This window comes from Sphaeramia orbicularis, chromosome 8, assembly GCF_902148855.1.
Source record: "Sphaeramia orbicularis chromosome 8, fSphaOr1.1, whole genome shotgun sequence".
Taxonomy (NCBI): Eukaryota; Metazoa; Chordata; class Actinopteri; order Kurtiformes; family Apogonidae; genus Sphaeramia; species Sphaeramia orbicularis.
The window spans coordinates 13,339,582-13,355,446 of record NC_043964.1 but is presented as its reverse complement, the minus strand read 5'-3'; the positions used below and the strand labels follow the sequence as shown (position 1 = coordinate 13,355,446).

Below are 15,865 nucleotides of genomic sequence, written 5' to 3'. Positions count from 1 at the left end.
ATATGTGGATATTTACTTCTTCAGCATAGTATTTTACATGAAATGTGAATTCTTCTCAGCCATTGGGCATCTTCTCCATCCTTGAAGAGGAGTGCATGTTCCCCAAGGCCTCTGACACAACCTTCAAGAACAAGCTGCATGATCAGCATCTTGGCAAGACCAAAGCCTTTGAGAAACCAAAGCCTGGAAAGGGCAAGGCTGAGGCCCACTTCTCCCTGGTCCACTATGCCGGTACAGTCGACTACAATATCACTGGCTGGCTTGATAAGAACAAGGACCCCCTGAATGACTCAGTTGTTCAGCTCTACCAGAAGTCTGCAAACAAACTGCTGGCCTTCCTGTATGCATCCCATGCCTCAGCTGAGGGTGAGAAATATGAGTGTAAATGAAAAGTATATTTTGATGTTTTTTGCCACAAAAGAATAGTAATGTCAAAGACTAAGCCATTTTCACTTTTATTTCATGTAATTTCACTTTAAGCTGAATCTGGTGGTGGTGGCAAGAAGGGTGGTGGCAAGAAGAAGGGTGGTTCCTTCCAGACTGTGTCTGCCCTTTTCAGAGTATGTGTGGTTGCTTTAATAAATAAATACAATTTTAAAAAACAATAATAATAATAACAATTACATCTCAGCATCCCAGTGATATGTGATACATTTTGTTGGCAATCCACAGGAGAACTTGGGCAAGCTGATGACCAACCTGAGGAGTACTCACCCTCACTTTGTGCGTTGCCTGATTCCCAATGAATCAAAGACACCTGGTAAGAAGAGGCATTGCACTTTACTATAATACACAATATTTAACATAGTTTGAAAAAAAAAAAATAACCTAATTGTAATGACCAGGTCTTATGGAGAACTTCTTGGTCATCCACCAGCTGAGGTGTAATGGTGTGCTGGAAGGTATCAGAATCTGCAGAAAGGGCTTCCCCAGCAGAATCCTCTATGGTGACTTCAAGCAGAGGTCTTTGCAATGTTCACTACATTAAAATTTGACAATAGAACGATGATGTAAAACGCTAAGTGAAGTTGAAAGGTAATTTAATTATATACAGTACATTAATTAATATTCTCTCATCTAGATACAAAGTATTGAATGCCAGTGTCATCCCTGAAGGACAGTTCATTGACAACAAGAAAGCTTCAGAGAAGTTGCTGGGCTCCATTGATGTGGACCACACCCAGTACAAGTTTGGACACACCAAGGTGCATTTCTAAGAACCATTACAATATGTTTGAATTTTATGCACTGTATTTTAGGGTGAATCTGGGAGTGCTGATAAGTGACCCTGTTTAATGACAACACAGGTGTTCTTCAAAGCTGGTCTGCTGGGTACTCTTGAGGAGATGAGAGATGAGAAACTGGCTACACTAGTGACCATGACTCAGGCTCTCTGCAGAGCATACCTCATGAGGAAGGAGTTTGTTAAAATGATGGAGAGGAGGTATGAGGAATACAGTATATCAAAATACCCGAGAAATGAAGGTTAAAAAAACGTAAAGGAATAAATGACACATTTGTATTTTTTTTAGAGAATCAATCTTCACTATCCAGTACAACATTCGCTCTTTCATGAATGTCAAAAATTGGCCATGGATGAATCTGTACTTCAAGATCAAGCCTCTTCTGAAGAGTGCGGAGACTGAGAAAGAACTGGCTCAGATGAAGGAGAACTACGGAAAAATGCAAACTGACCTGGCTGCTGCTCTGGCCAAGAAGAAAGAGCTGGAGGAGAAGATGGTTTCCCTGCTGCAGGAAAAGAATGACCTGCAACTGCAAGTGGCAGCTGTGAGTAATACTTGTTATATGTCCTTTTTTGTTATATATATCCTAGTATTGCTTTGCTTTAACTTAATATTTTAATCATGTCTAAATATGCATTTTGAATCTATGAAAATTAAACTGTGACAGATGCAATCTACTTTTGATTCACACAACACATATGTCCAAAAAATAGGAAGGTGAGAATCTCTCTGATGCTGAGGAGAGGTGTGAGGGACTCATTAAGAGCAAAATCCAGCTTGAAGCCAAACTCAAAGAGACAACAGAGAGACTGGAGGATGAAGAGGAAATCAACGCTGAGCTGACTGCCAAGAAGAGGAAGCTGGAGGATGAATGCTCTGAGCTGAAGAAAGACATTGATGACTTGGAGCTCACCTTGGCTAAAGTGGAGAAAGAGAAACATGCCACTGAAAACAAGGTGAAAATAATTTAAAACAATCAATAATATAATGTTCAACCTCAAAGTTAAACTTCATTTCTAACCCGTGTATATATAAAATGTACATCACCTTGCCACTTTTAGGTGAAAAACCTGACAGAGGAGATGGCATCTCAAGATGAGGCCATTGCCAAGTTAACCAAGGAGAAGAAAGCCCTCCAAGAGGCCCACCAGCAAACACTGGATGATCTCCAGGCAGAGGAAGACAAAGTCAACACTCTGACCAAGGCCAAAACAAAGCTGGAACAGCAAGTGGATGATGTGAGGAAATTCTTATTTTAGATGGATTTTTTTTCTATTGATAATTTACCAGCTTATTTACTAAAATTCCTCTCAAATCACCATCATTCAATAGCTTGAGGGATCTCTGGAGCAAGAGAAGAAGCTCCGCATGGACCTGGAGAGAGCCAAGAGAAAGCTGGAGGGAGACCTAAAACTGGCCCAGGAATCCATAATGGATCTGGAGAATGACAAGCAGCAATCTGAGGAGAAACTCAAGAAGTAAGTGAAAATATATTATTTGATAAAGTTCCAGCTTTTTTTCTTCTTACTGAGCTGGTGAATAAAGTGAATTTCCCCCTGGGAATCAATGTATTTAATATGAATCTATGTCCTTTCTTTAATACGTAATTTGTGTAAAAACAAAAAATATTTCTTTTCTTTTTCCATACATAAAGGAAAGACTTTGAGACCAGCCAGATCCTCAGCAAGATTGAGGATGAACAGTCTCTTGGAGCTCAGCTTCAAAAGAAAATCAAGGAACTCCAGGTGTGTGACAAATGCAAGGATTACCTGTGAATTAAAATAAAAATGCTCTTTGTTCAAGTAAATGAACTCAGTTGATATCACTATGATCACATCTAGGCTCGCATTGAGGAGCTTGAAGAAGAGATTGAGGCTGAGAGAGCTGCTAGAGCAAAGGTTGAGAAGCAGAGGGCTGACCTCTCCAGGGAGCTGGAGGAGATCAGTGAGAGGCTTGAGGAAGCTGGTGGAGCAACAGCCGCTCAGATTGAGATGAACAAGAAGCGTGAGGCTGAGTTCCAGAAGCTGCGTCGGGATCTTGAAGAGTCCACCCTGCAGCATGAAGCTACTGCAGCAGCTCTCCGCAAGAAGCAGGCTGACAGTGTAGCAGAACTGGGAGAGCAGATCGACAACCTCCAGCGTGTCAAGCAGAAGCTTGAGAAGGAGAAGAGTGAGTTCAAGATGGAGATTGATGACCTCTCCAGCAACATGGAGGCTGTTGCAAAAGCAAAGGTGTGAGATCATGAAAGTTGACATACATATTTACATGTTGCATTGGAAACTTTACTGAACCTTTCCTTTTGTAAGTAATTAGAAATCTGCTAATGATATAATATTACGCTCAAGTCCCCAATAACTTAAAAGGGATTTTTGTGCATAGAATGTACAGAAAAAATTCCACGTCAGTGTTGCCATGCACTGTTACAACCACTGTTACTATCTGTAATCAAGGACCTCAATGAATAACACAACATCCATGATATGTTCTCAGCTGTTTCTTAAGCATTAAAATGATTTTTGATTTCCTATTGATAGGGCAATTTGGAAAAAATGTGCAGAACTCTTGAGGACCAGCTGAGTGAACTTAAATCCAAAAATGATGAAAATGTTCGCCAGTTGAATGACACGAATGCACAAAAAGCGAGACTGCAGACAGAGAATGGTAAGACACAAAATTAAAGACCATCTGTGGGTGGATTTAAAAACCAGGACTAACACGTATGGCCATTACAGGTGAATTTAGTCGGCAGATTGAAGAGAAAGAAGCTCTTGTATCTCAACTGACCAGAGGCAAACAGGCTTTCACTCAGCAGATTGAAGAGCTGAAGAGACACACCGAAGAGGAAGTGAAGGTACAAATTCAATGCAATTCAGTATTAACTGAAAAAGAATTAAAACACAATCTAATTTATTGTCAATTGGCATTTTTAACTGTTTCATTTCTTTTGACATGTTATGCGTTCTTTCTTTAGGCCAAGAACGCCCTGGCTCATGCTGTCCAATCAGCCCGCCATGACTGTGATCTGCTCAGAGAGCAGTTTGAGGAGGAGCAGGAGGCCAAGGCTGAGCTGCAGAGAGGAATGTCCAAGGCCAACAGTGAGGTGGCTCAGTGGAGGTCCAAATATGAGACTGATGCTGTTCAACGCACTGAGGAACTGGAGGAGGCCAAGTAAGAAATAAAGTGTTTTGAATCTTAATGAAATTTAATTGTATAAATTTTCAAATAATTGTCTATAACTCTATGAAATGTTTCTTCACCACAGGAAAAAGCTTGCCCAGCGTCTGCAGGAGGCTGAGGAATCCATTGAGGCTGTGAACTCAAAGTGTGCCTCGTTGGAGAAGACCAAGCAGAGGCTGCAGGGTGAGGTGGAGGACCTCATGATTGATGTGGAGAGAGCTAATGCTCTGGCTGCCAACCTTGATAAGAAGCAGAGGAACTTTGACAAGGTAAATGGCAAGATTGGACAACAAATAAGTAATGCAATCACTATCAGTTCTATTGTAATAATGCATTTTCCTCACCCACATATTTCAGGTCCTGTCAGAATGGAAGCAGAAGTATGAGGAGGGTCAGGCTGAGCTGGAGGGAGCCCAGAAGGAGGCTCGCACTCTAAGCACTGAACTGTTTAAGATGAAGAACTCTTATGAGGAGGGTCTGGATCAGCTGGAGACCATGAAGAGAGAGAACAAGAACCTGCAGCGTACGCTCCCTCAGGAACATTTAAGGCACACCTTCTACTCACATAAACCAACAATGAAGGAAATCATTTTTGATGGGGGTTTTTTCTTGCTCATTTCCCACTTTAGAGGAGATCTCAGACCTGACTGAACAGATCGGTGAAACTGGAAAGAGCATCCATGAGCTGGAGAAAGCCAAGAAGGCCGTGGACACCGAAAAAGCAGAAATTCAAACAGCCCTGGAGGAAGCTGAAGTAATACATTTTAGAATAACTGATGGTGGAAACTGTACTAGTTTAACTGTTTAAAATAAGTCCTCACCTGTGTAGTCTGGTAGTTATTCAAGGGATATTAATATATTTTTTTAACTTCTCAAAGGGCACACTGGAGCATGAGGAGGCCAAGATTCTTCGTGTTCAGCTTGAGCTCAACCAGGTCAAGGGTGAGGTCGACAGGAAGTTGGCAGAGAAGGATGAGGAGATGGAGCAGATCAAGAAGAACAGCCAAAGGGTCATCGACTCCATGCAGAGCACTTTAGATTCTGAGGTCAGGAGCAGGAATGATGCCCTGAGAGTCAAGAAGAAGATGGAGGGAGACCTGAATGAGATGGAGATTCAACTGAGCCATGCCAACAGGCAGGCTGCTGAGTCCCAGAAGCAACTAAGGAACGTCCAGGGCCAGCTCAAGGTGAATTTATTGTGTTAAGTAAAAAACAAATAGTCTGAGTACAGAAGGTTCATTTCTGGGTTTTTTTTGTCAGGATGCTCAATTGCACCTGGATGATGCTGTCAGAGGACAGGAGGACATGAAGGAGCAGGTCACCATGGTGGAGCGTAGAAATGGTCTGATGATGGCTGAGATTGAGGAGCTAAGAGCAGCTCTGGAGCAGACAGAGAGAGGACGCAAAGTGGCTGAGCAGGAGCTGGTTGATGCTAGTGAGCGTGTTGGACTGCTTCACTCTCAGGTTGGACTTTAATGATTCACACTAAAACAGCACTAATGATAATATTCAGAATGCACACAGAATATTAAATATGACTTCCTTAAATACACAGAACACCAGTCTTCTGAACACCAAGAAGAAGCTTGAGGCTGATCTTGTCCAGGTTCAGAGTGAAGTGGATGATACTGTTCAAGAAGCAAGAAATGCTGAAGAGAAAGCCAAAAAGGCTATCACTGATGTAAGATCACACCTAATTTCTTCAATTTTTACTTTAATATTTACTTTATTAATACTATTAATAAGATTAAAGTTTATATCATATTATATACCATTAAACTGTGTATAAATTTTCACTTTCACTTAACTTTTCATTAAATCTTTATAATTCCAGGCAGCCATGATGGCTGAGGAGCTGAAGAAGGAGCAGGACACCAGTGCACACCTGGAGAGAATGAAGAAGAACCTGGAGGTCACAGTCAAGGACCTGCAGCACCGTCTGGATGAGGCTGAGAACCTCGCCATGAAGGGTGGCAAGAAGCAGCTCCAAAAACTGGAGTCTAGGGTATGCATTAAATATATAGTGTAACTGCTTAAAATTAAATCACATTGTGCATACTTAAATATGAACATTTAATGGCAATGGCATTACAGGTGCGTGAGCTGGAAGCAGAAGTTGAAGCTGAGCAGAGACGTGGAGCTGATGCTGTTAAAGGAGTTCGCAAATATGAGAGGAGAGTGAAGGAGCTGACCTACCAGGTAATTATTCATTTGCCAAAAAAATAGCCCCTAAGTACTTCTAAATGCATTCCTGGATGGCTTATTGTTTGTTGTTTCTTTTGTTTGTTCGTTTGTTTTTATCTTTGCAAATGCGGGCCAAAAGTAAATTTCTGCTTTTTATTCACAGAAAGTATTTCTATTATTTTACTTTTACAGACTGAGGAGGACAAGAAGAACGTGAACAGACTTCAGGATCTGGTTGACAAGCTGCAGCTCAAAGTCAAAGCTTACAAGAGACAGTCTGAGGAGGCCGTAAGTAAAGTCTTAATTGCATGTTTGTTCTCTGTTAACTCATCTAGTATAACTTTAAATCATTTCACAGGAGGAGGCGGCCAACACCCACATGTCCAAGCTCAGGAAGGTTCAGCATGAACTGGAGGAAGCTCAGGAGCGTGCTGACATTGCTGAGTCTCAGGTCAACAAGCTGAGAGCCAAGAGCCGTGATACTGGAAAGGTAATCATTATAGTCCTTTAAACAAAAAGAGTTTAAAATCTGCAACCTTTTAATTATCTTAATCTTTTTTTTTCTCAGAGCGAGTCCGCTGAATAGGAGACTACAACCAAATGAAACGTCTTTGGCAGTCCTCATAAAATATGAACCAACTGTCAACATGTTTTTATAATAAATATTTTGTTCAGTACACATTACTACTTTTTGTCTTTCCTCATTCCTGTTCAAGTAAAGATGAAACTGTAGAGATAGCTCAAAACAAGAGCTAGGTAGAAATAAATTAGTTTGTATGGTTCTTTAATTTTTAAGATGAAGAAGATCATTTATAACACAGATGGCAATAAAATCAAGACATTGTCCAAAAACACAGAATATGGACAGAAGATGAACTACAAAAAGGCCATACTGGATAATCCATTGCACCCCATATTGTCCAAAACAGGCTATGAACAGGACTGGAATGGGACAAAAATTCAGCCTTGGACTTTTTGGTCCAGACCAGCCCCTCACATCTTCTGCTACTTAATCAAGTCACGTGGTAAGGGACTATATCACTTTTCCTATAGATATGATGAATTAAACTTAACATAAACTTAACATAATTTCAGACATTAAATAGGTGAATTAATGTTAATAAATGTTGTTGGTCCAAAATGACTAGAGGTTCTTTTGGCTTTGCACAGAAACAGAGGCTTCAGAGGGCTATATTTTATTTTATGCTTGGAGTACATTTCAGAGCCAGCACTTTTTTTTTTTTTTGTTTATTTGTTTGTTTTGTTTTACATATACCGTACTCAGTAAAGAACTTTAATCAGTACTTCTACTTTTACCAGACTTTTATGCACAATCTGTATCTGTACTTCTACTTAGGTACTGAATGTGTACTTTTCTACATGTTGTGAGGAAATCTACACAAATTACAAATGTAGCACAAAGTTCACCAGCGTTTAAACAATTAATCAAATATTCCTGATACCTCTGACATAACCTACAGTTGTTGGAAATGGTTAACATTACAATAAACTTACCTGGGATGAAGTGCTGACTGCAGACATACACATGTTTTGATGTAGGGTATAAACTGCCACACTAGTCCTCTCTTCCGATAGCTTGAAGCCATTTTGTCCTCTTTTGTGATTCCATTTTATTATTTGGTAAAATGTAAAATTATAATTGGTGATTTTTTTGTTTGTTTGTTTTGTTTGTTAGTTTATTTGCGGTGCAAAAGGGCACACAGCAACTCTTCATCATGATGGCTAATAGCAGAGGCCAATTTGTTTTCCCCTTGGCGCTAACCGGATGTGACGTTTGTGGGCGTTCCCGTTGACCATTTAGAAGAAAGACAAACCACTGGGCCAATTACATGTTTTTTTTTTGTTTGTTTTCTTTTGTTTGTTTTTTTTTTCAACTTTATTGAAAAATATATGTGTATACAAAACATCATATCAAGAAATTTTGAACAAACATCAAGATGTCAAAAAGAAAAATCATACAAATAAATAAATTAACATAATGCACATGCTTACAGACACAAATAAGAAAAGACAAATAATAATAATAATAATAATAATAATAATAATAATAATAATAATAATAATAATAATAACAACTTAAAATATAAATATCTAAGAAAAAACAAAAAAAATACAGAGTAAATTTAGTCCATTTTCAAGAATTCCTCATAAACTTTCCAGTGTTTGTGCTTTTCTTCTTAAAGAGAAATTCCAGTGATTTAAAATATTTTTCAAATTCAGTCATAAAGACCTTAAAATTTGGGCGTGTTTTGGCATATTTACGTTTGTGCATGTGAAATTTTCCAAATAAAACGATCAAATTAACAATAAATTCAAAATTATGTATGCCATGTTCAAAATATTGGGCCAATTGCATGTCAATCTCCCCGTGCCAGGAGGGTTACATAGTTACAAAAAAAAAAAAAAAAAAAACGCTGTCCATTTGGCCCCTACATTGATCAGCCCACCGGTGAAAAGGATTAATTTACAAGTAGGCAATAGAAATACAGGTATATAGTTTACCAGTCACTCAGCGTCAGCCTCCTGTCCACTGACACCTGTGAAGTAATACATTGAAATGAAAATGAGCTACATCTAAGCAAGATAAAGCTATAAATGAATTCAGTATACTTAATGTACTCAATTAAAATTAAAATGCTGTTTAGTTTTTACAATGCTGATTGCAGTTTTATTCAGACATCAGCGTGTACTTAATAAAACAAACACAACAAATGCACACTAAGTACAGGTTTTTACACTAACAGCAGAATCGTGTCCATAGTGATATATTAAGATGTTACTTATAGTTCATCTTATTTGATTGTTTGTGTTTGAAGTATACACATCCCATCTGTAATGTTAACAGTTTGTTTTCATGAGTAGTCAGATGGGATGATGTTGCCACCCCAGGGAACCGTGTGAAGGCATTTTCTCCTCTTCTTTCCTAAAAGATCATCCAGTCTATCCTGCGATAAAGGAGATACTAAAGGAGGCATTGGCACACCTTTCCTTTGCATTGACAAAATTTTAAATAGCTCTTATTGTGCACTGATGCTGACATATTTCTAGTTCATTTCACTCAGTTAGAAACATAACCATCACTGAAATATAATTAGCATACTTAGTTCAGTGGCAACTAAAAAATGTATACAATTATATAGAATAAAGTACCTATTAAAAATGTAAAGAACACAAAGGGTTTTTTCATGAGCTAAATGAAATTTACCTCCATTTCACCTATTATTTTGAAAACCATAAGCTATATAATACAAAATATTATTACTACTGAGATCTAGTGCATAGTTATATAAGAATATTGACTGAGGCAGTGTGCAAATTAAGACAAAAGACTTTTACAAGAAATTTAAACTGAGGCCAGTGACAAGTTGTGGTCTGTATATCTAAGCTACGGACTTAACAGTGAGATTGTGATACTTCTAACAGTGAGACACTCACTGTTATGGAATGACAATTGGCTTAGTCTAAGCTCTGAACCATTGCAAGCATTCATGTCCTCTTGTTGCTACTACTTGGCCTAAGGGCCCAGTGTTGTGAATGTTCAGAGAGGCGACAGTCATTATGAATTAATAGGATTCCTAATAGCAGTCTAAATTTATGAGCAGTCCTCTTTGCCAGAAGGACCCGGTTGTAAACATAACCTCAATCGTAAGTAGCTGATTTGAAATCAGACTGATATTAAAATTCTGAACAGTGTGCAGTAGTGATGCACTGTGAAGTGAAATTGTCCCTGATAGGCAATGTTGAAAATTTCAGTTTTCTTCATTTCAGTATGAGAATGCTGAATAAGTAGCATCATCTGGTTGACAGCTTTCAACAGATAGTGTAAAATATTAGCAACATGTTATAATATGATCAAGCATGTTCATTTTCTTCACTGTGGCCTTTCTTTTCCAAAAAACTGCATTGAAACTGCACAAATTTACTGGAATAACTGACAAATGTAAAAGCACATTTATGTGAGGGGGGGCCATGGGGGTCAAGAGTTCAGAAGTGACCTACCATGATGTTTTTAAAATGACTCTTTAAAAATAAAATAAAATAAAATAAAATAAAATAAAATAGCTTAAGTTACTGTTGACCGAGGGAGTTCTTTCCCTTTTTGTAATACCATCTCTGAAAAATATGAAGGCTGATTTATTTATTTTCTTACTATCATAGTAATATTTATTACAATATGACAGATGTGGATGAAGGGTCTGTTTGTGGCAAAGCTCACAGCCTGTGTGGGAAGTCCATGTGTTTCTGGACCTTCAGATAGGTGTTATTTACGTGGACATTTCACCCTAGCTAGTGACTCATTTGAGTACAAAGATATTTTTAGTTTACACAGATTTTGTTGTGCTCACAGACAACTGCAGGGGAGGTAACACAGAGGCTTTCAAAGCACAATTTAAGCCTTGGATTTCCTTTTCAGTGCAGGTGTTTGCATTTGTTCAAATTAATTACTGGCTGATTTAGTATGACAGTGGAAATTAAATGACAGCTGTTTAGCATGGTCTCATGTGTCATTTATTATTATAATACATGTTAACAGGTTTTGACGAGACCTGCTTCTGCCAATATTGCAAAGTTGACACATCTATTTATATTCCAGTTGCTATGTTTTAAGATAACAGACATTTAAAACTATTGAATGAGACATTTAATCATAGCATGTTAATAGGAGTATATTTTCAAACAGGCTCACCTCCACCAATTTTCCTTTCCCTTCTTGTATTTTCTTATTTCCACAGAGGTGACACTAGCACACATCTTGGACTGTAAAACAATATATTTCAGTTTCATCTTTAAAGTTATCTAATTTAAAATCCTATTCTCTTCAGTCTGTGTCCTAGAAACAATTACGGGAAAATAAATAAAATAGATAAATTAATGATTAATTTATAATATATGCTAAAAACAAAAGAGTTAGATAGACCTTAAACACAGGTCTCTGTGTTCCTACCCTGCTATAGAATACTCCGACCCAAGGCCTTTTAAACCCTCTCAGGCTCCTCCTCACACGACGTGTTTGGTATGTTTTATTTCAAGGACTTCTATGAAAGGATCTATACTTACTCAAGGACAGGTGAAGGTTAGGACAATCTGTTGCCAGTTGTGTCCATCACAGCAAACCTATTAATGAAAAGAAACAGAGCCATTTTCAAGCTTAGAGGTAACAATGAAAAGTATTTCAACTTTAAAGTAGCCACAGAATGTTTCATGTAGCAAACCATTAAGTGAACTTCTTAAGTCTATGCTAAGTTTTACATATAATGTGAAATTGGAAATGCAATGATACAAAGAATTACATGTTTGAACTGCCTAATTAAAAACAAACAGAATTTACAATATGCTTTTAAGAAGACAGTAAAACAGTTTAATATATCTTGAAAAAGCTACTGCCTTTTGTTACCTGAGATGAGTCACAGATGAGATGGTGAGCCCTGTGTGTAAGCATATCCTGATTTCAAGGTGACACAGACAACTGTCACATGCATTGTTAAGAAAAGCTTAAGGGAAATAAACATGTAGATTAACAATATGGAAGAACAGATAATTCTTCAATTAACACATGCAGACTGATATATATAACATAATTTTATTCTGTGGTGTGCTGCAAGACATCTAATGTATTTAAGCACAGCAACACTTAGGTTGACTAAAAAAACACAGAAAGACCTTTGACCTAGCTTGAATAGCACAATGGACATGCTATTCAGGATGGCTGAAAAAACAGAGACATCTGACCTTACTTGAATAGCATGTGTGCAACAAATGTTTGTACAATAGCTCACTTACCTTCTGAGGTTAGAGGGGTGACATTCTTCAAGGTCATCTCCTTTTTTGACAAAAGAAGGTTAAGTACATAACCAATAGCAAATCCCAAATTCATTCAGTAACGTAACTTAATAAAAACAACAGTCACTGGGGAAAATTGTACACATTCTCCAACACAGATATTATACATTAAAATGTTAATGTGCACTTAATCCCAAATACACTTTTCATTCATGATTCTATTACAGTTCCGGCATCTGTAACATCTTGTTTATTGACGCTGGATTTATTTTGAGTCTTATCCCTGGCCTAGATGACAACTGTTCATCCATTTCATTCCAAGGCGATATGTAATCCCTCCTCAGCTTTTATGGAATGGCGTTCAGCCTCAATTTTATTTCAGACATCTGAGATGTGTGGTTGTCCTGCAACCATATACCAGTGACATTTACATGCTTCTCCAAAACCACAGCTAGTGCTCGCCATGACAAACTCCAGTAAGATTATTGGTAACCCTGTAGATCGTTTAGGAAATGATTTTTTATTATTGAAACTAGTAGGTGACAGATGTATTAGTTAATGACAAGCATCATTTTACATGTTTTACTGTACAAACATGTAAATCTACGCTCAAGCTCCATGCTCCCTACAAACTCCCTAACACTTAATGAGTAATATTTGAAGACATACACTCGCTACAGTGATGTTACATTTTAACACAAAATGTTATGCCCTCAGTAAAACTAAAAAGATTTTATAATTGTAATTCCAGATGGAACAGTTTTGACCTTACTGAAGAGTTAACCTCATTTCAATAGACTATGTTGTGCATCTATCTATCTATCTATCTATCTATCTATCTATCTATCTATCTATCTATCTATCTATCTATCTATCTATCTATCTATCTATCTATCTATCTATCTATCTATCTATACATACAAGATAAAGACTAACAATGCCCAAAGTATCAATCTGATAACTTCATCTTTATATTGTTAATGTATATGTAACATTTTCATGTGAAATGCAAAACATACAATATAATATAAAGAGCATTCCATATTTTCAATGTGTGTTAACAATTTGCATTCAACAGTTAGTATAAAAGACATTGTTCAAGTAAAGTTTCCAAGTTCTCTAACAATAGGCTTTGTGACCACTCAGTTAAAGCACAGAGGAAAAAATACATACTGCCACAAACGTGCTTAGAAGGCAATATAATCACTGTAAATGTCAATGTCACAGGATTAGCGGCTACATGACAAGAATACATGACCAAATTGAGCAGGGCACACCTACTGAGAAGACAGTCCTCCCTCTATAAAAGAGACTCCAGGGGTCTGTCAATAACTGGTAGGCTTCCAACTCAGGTAAGTATGCTGGCTTTAACTAAATAGTATTGCACAAATGTAATTTACCAATGAATTATTTGCATAACTTGTTTATTTATCACAGGGTATGCCACACATAAGTGTAACATGATTTATATATTTATACTTTACCATTATCCGCAGAACCAGAAGAACAGACCTGACTGAATTCATACACTAGTTGGGACCAAAGGAGGTATATTGTAGTTAGTTTGATGAGTGTGTTTTCATTTCTTAAAAAAAAAAACAAAAAACAAAACTACAGTATAATATGGATAACATCTTCTCATTTTTAGTTGGTTAAGGTGCCATCATGAGCACAGACGCAGAGATGGAGGCCTATGGCCCAGCGGCCATTTACCTCCGGAAGCCAGAGAAGGAGAGGATTGAGGCCCAGACAGCTCCATTTGATGCCAAAACTGCCTACTTTGTGGCAGAGCCTGAAGAGATGTACCTAAAGGGTAAACTCATCAAAAGAGAGGGTGGCAAAGCCACAGTTGAGACTCTTACAGGGAAGGTAAGTGTCTGTATACTAAAAATGTAATTATCTACAAATAGCCCCAAGAGAGTCACAAAAACTGATAACACTGTCCACAACGTTTGGTAAAAGTATTGTCTTTACTTTGTAAACTCTCTCAACACGAATTTAACAAACTTTTATTTGATGATCTGTTCAAACATATCTTTAAATCTCTAAATTCTGTTTGTCTTTTTCTGGTTTAGACTCTCACAGTCAAAGAAGATGACATCCATCCCATGAATCCTCCTAAGTTTGATAAAATTGAGGACATGGCCATGATGACCCACCTCAACGAACCCTCTGTGTTGTATAACCTCAAAGAGCGTTTTGCATCATGGATGATCTATGTGAGATTGCTTCTTTTAGTACAATGCACTTGTAGATTTATATTGTATGTGTACATCAAATGTGCTAATTTGTCTCTGTGTTACAATAGACCTATTCTGGCTTGTTCTGCGTCGTCGTGAACCCCTACAAGTGGCTTCCTGTGTACGACGCTCAGGTCGTTGGGGCCTACAGAGGCAAGAAGAGGATTGAGGCTCCACCCCACATCTTCTCCATCTCTGACAATGCCTATCAGTTCATGCTCACTGGTAAGATCAAAGTAATTGGAATATTTAAGTGCAACATGCAGAGATGAATCTCATGGCAACAAATAAAAGTTTAACTCCATTGTATTTGTTTTATTCTGGATTTTAGATCGTGAGAACCAGTCCGTCCTGATTACGTGAGTATATCACCTATATGTTAATGAAATTAATTAGAATGAAGCCAAAACCCTACAATGTATATCTTTTTCCTCAGTGGAGAATCTGGTGCAGGAAAGACTGTCAACACCAAACGTGTCATCCAGTACTTTGCAACAATTGCAGTGGCTGGAGCTAAGAAGGCTGAGGCAAGCGCTGGCAAAATACAGGTAAAAAAAAAAAAAAAAAAAAAAAAAAAAAAAAAGCAACAAAACCTTCCCTTGTCAGAGACTTGTCTAATTTGGGTCTTGATAATATATAATATATAAGAATATCAGATATATGTTAACAGGTTAATTCATGATATTCTTACAGGGTTCACTGGAAGATCAGATCATTGCAGCCAACCCTCTGCTGGAGGCTTATGGTAATGCCAAGACTGTGAGGAATGACAACTCCTCTCGTTTTGTAAGTGTTAAAAGGATAAAATAAATATGATTATTGAGCAACACAACAAGAATCTTGCTAACTCCAATCTGATATGTTCAGGGTAAATTCATCAGAATTCATTTTGGAACCACTGGCAAACTGGCTTCTGCTGATATTGAAACATGTAAGTATTTTTAAATACTTGTACATTGAACTTTGATATTTAAATTATATAATTATTGTATTTTACATTACTGTGACAATTTTTGTGCAAAATTTAGCACAAAATTGCCAAACATTTTTTATCACATAAACAATCAGTGCAATATATGTAAAGTAGATTAACAATATTATGTTATTTTATTAATTTTAGATCTGCTGGAAAAGTCTCGTGTCACCTTCCAGTTGTCTGCTGAGAGGAGCTACCACATTTTCTATCAGTTGATGACTGGCCACAAACCTGAGCTCCTA

General features: G+C 37.6%; 1 protein-coding gene across 1 annotated transcript in view; it reads left to right on the top strand.

The window, feature by feature from the left end:
- LOC115424214 (uncharacterized) overlaps positions 1-15,865 on the top strand; it is a 93,894-nt gene that overhangs the window by 68,593 nt on the left and 9,436 nt on the right. Inside the window, 16 exon segments of the mRNA XM_030141334.1 lie at positions 60-366; positions 481-560; positions 673-760; positions 846-963; positions 1,082-1,205; positions 1,308-1,444; positions 1,533-1,788; positions 1,958-2,200; positions 2,306-2,482; positions 2,577-2,722; positions 2,899-2,989; positions 3,086-3,475; positions 3,779-3,905; positions 3,977-4,095; positions 4,216-4,412; positions 4,507-4,690. Of these exon segments, the coding sequence (XP_029997194.1) occupies positions 60-366; positions 481-560; positions 673-760; positions 846-963; positions 1,082-1,205; positions 1,308-1,444; positions 1,533-1,788; positions 1,958-2,200; positions 2,306-2,482; positions 2,577-2,722; positions 2,899-2,989; positions 3,086-3,475; positions 3,779-3,905; positions 3,977-4,095; positions 4,216-4,412; positions 4,507-4,690 (2,784 nt within the window).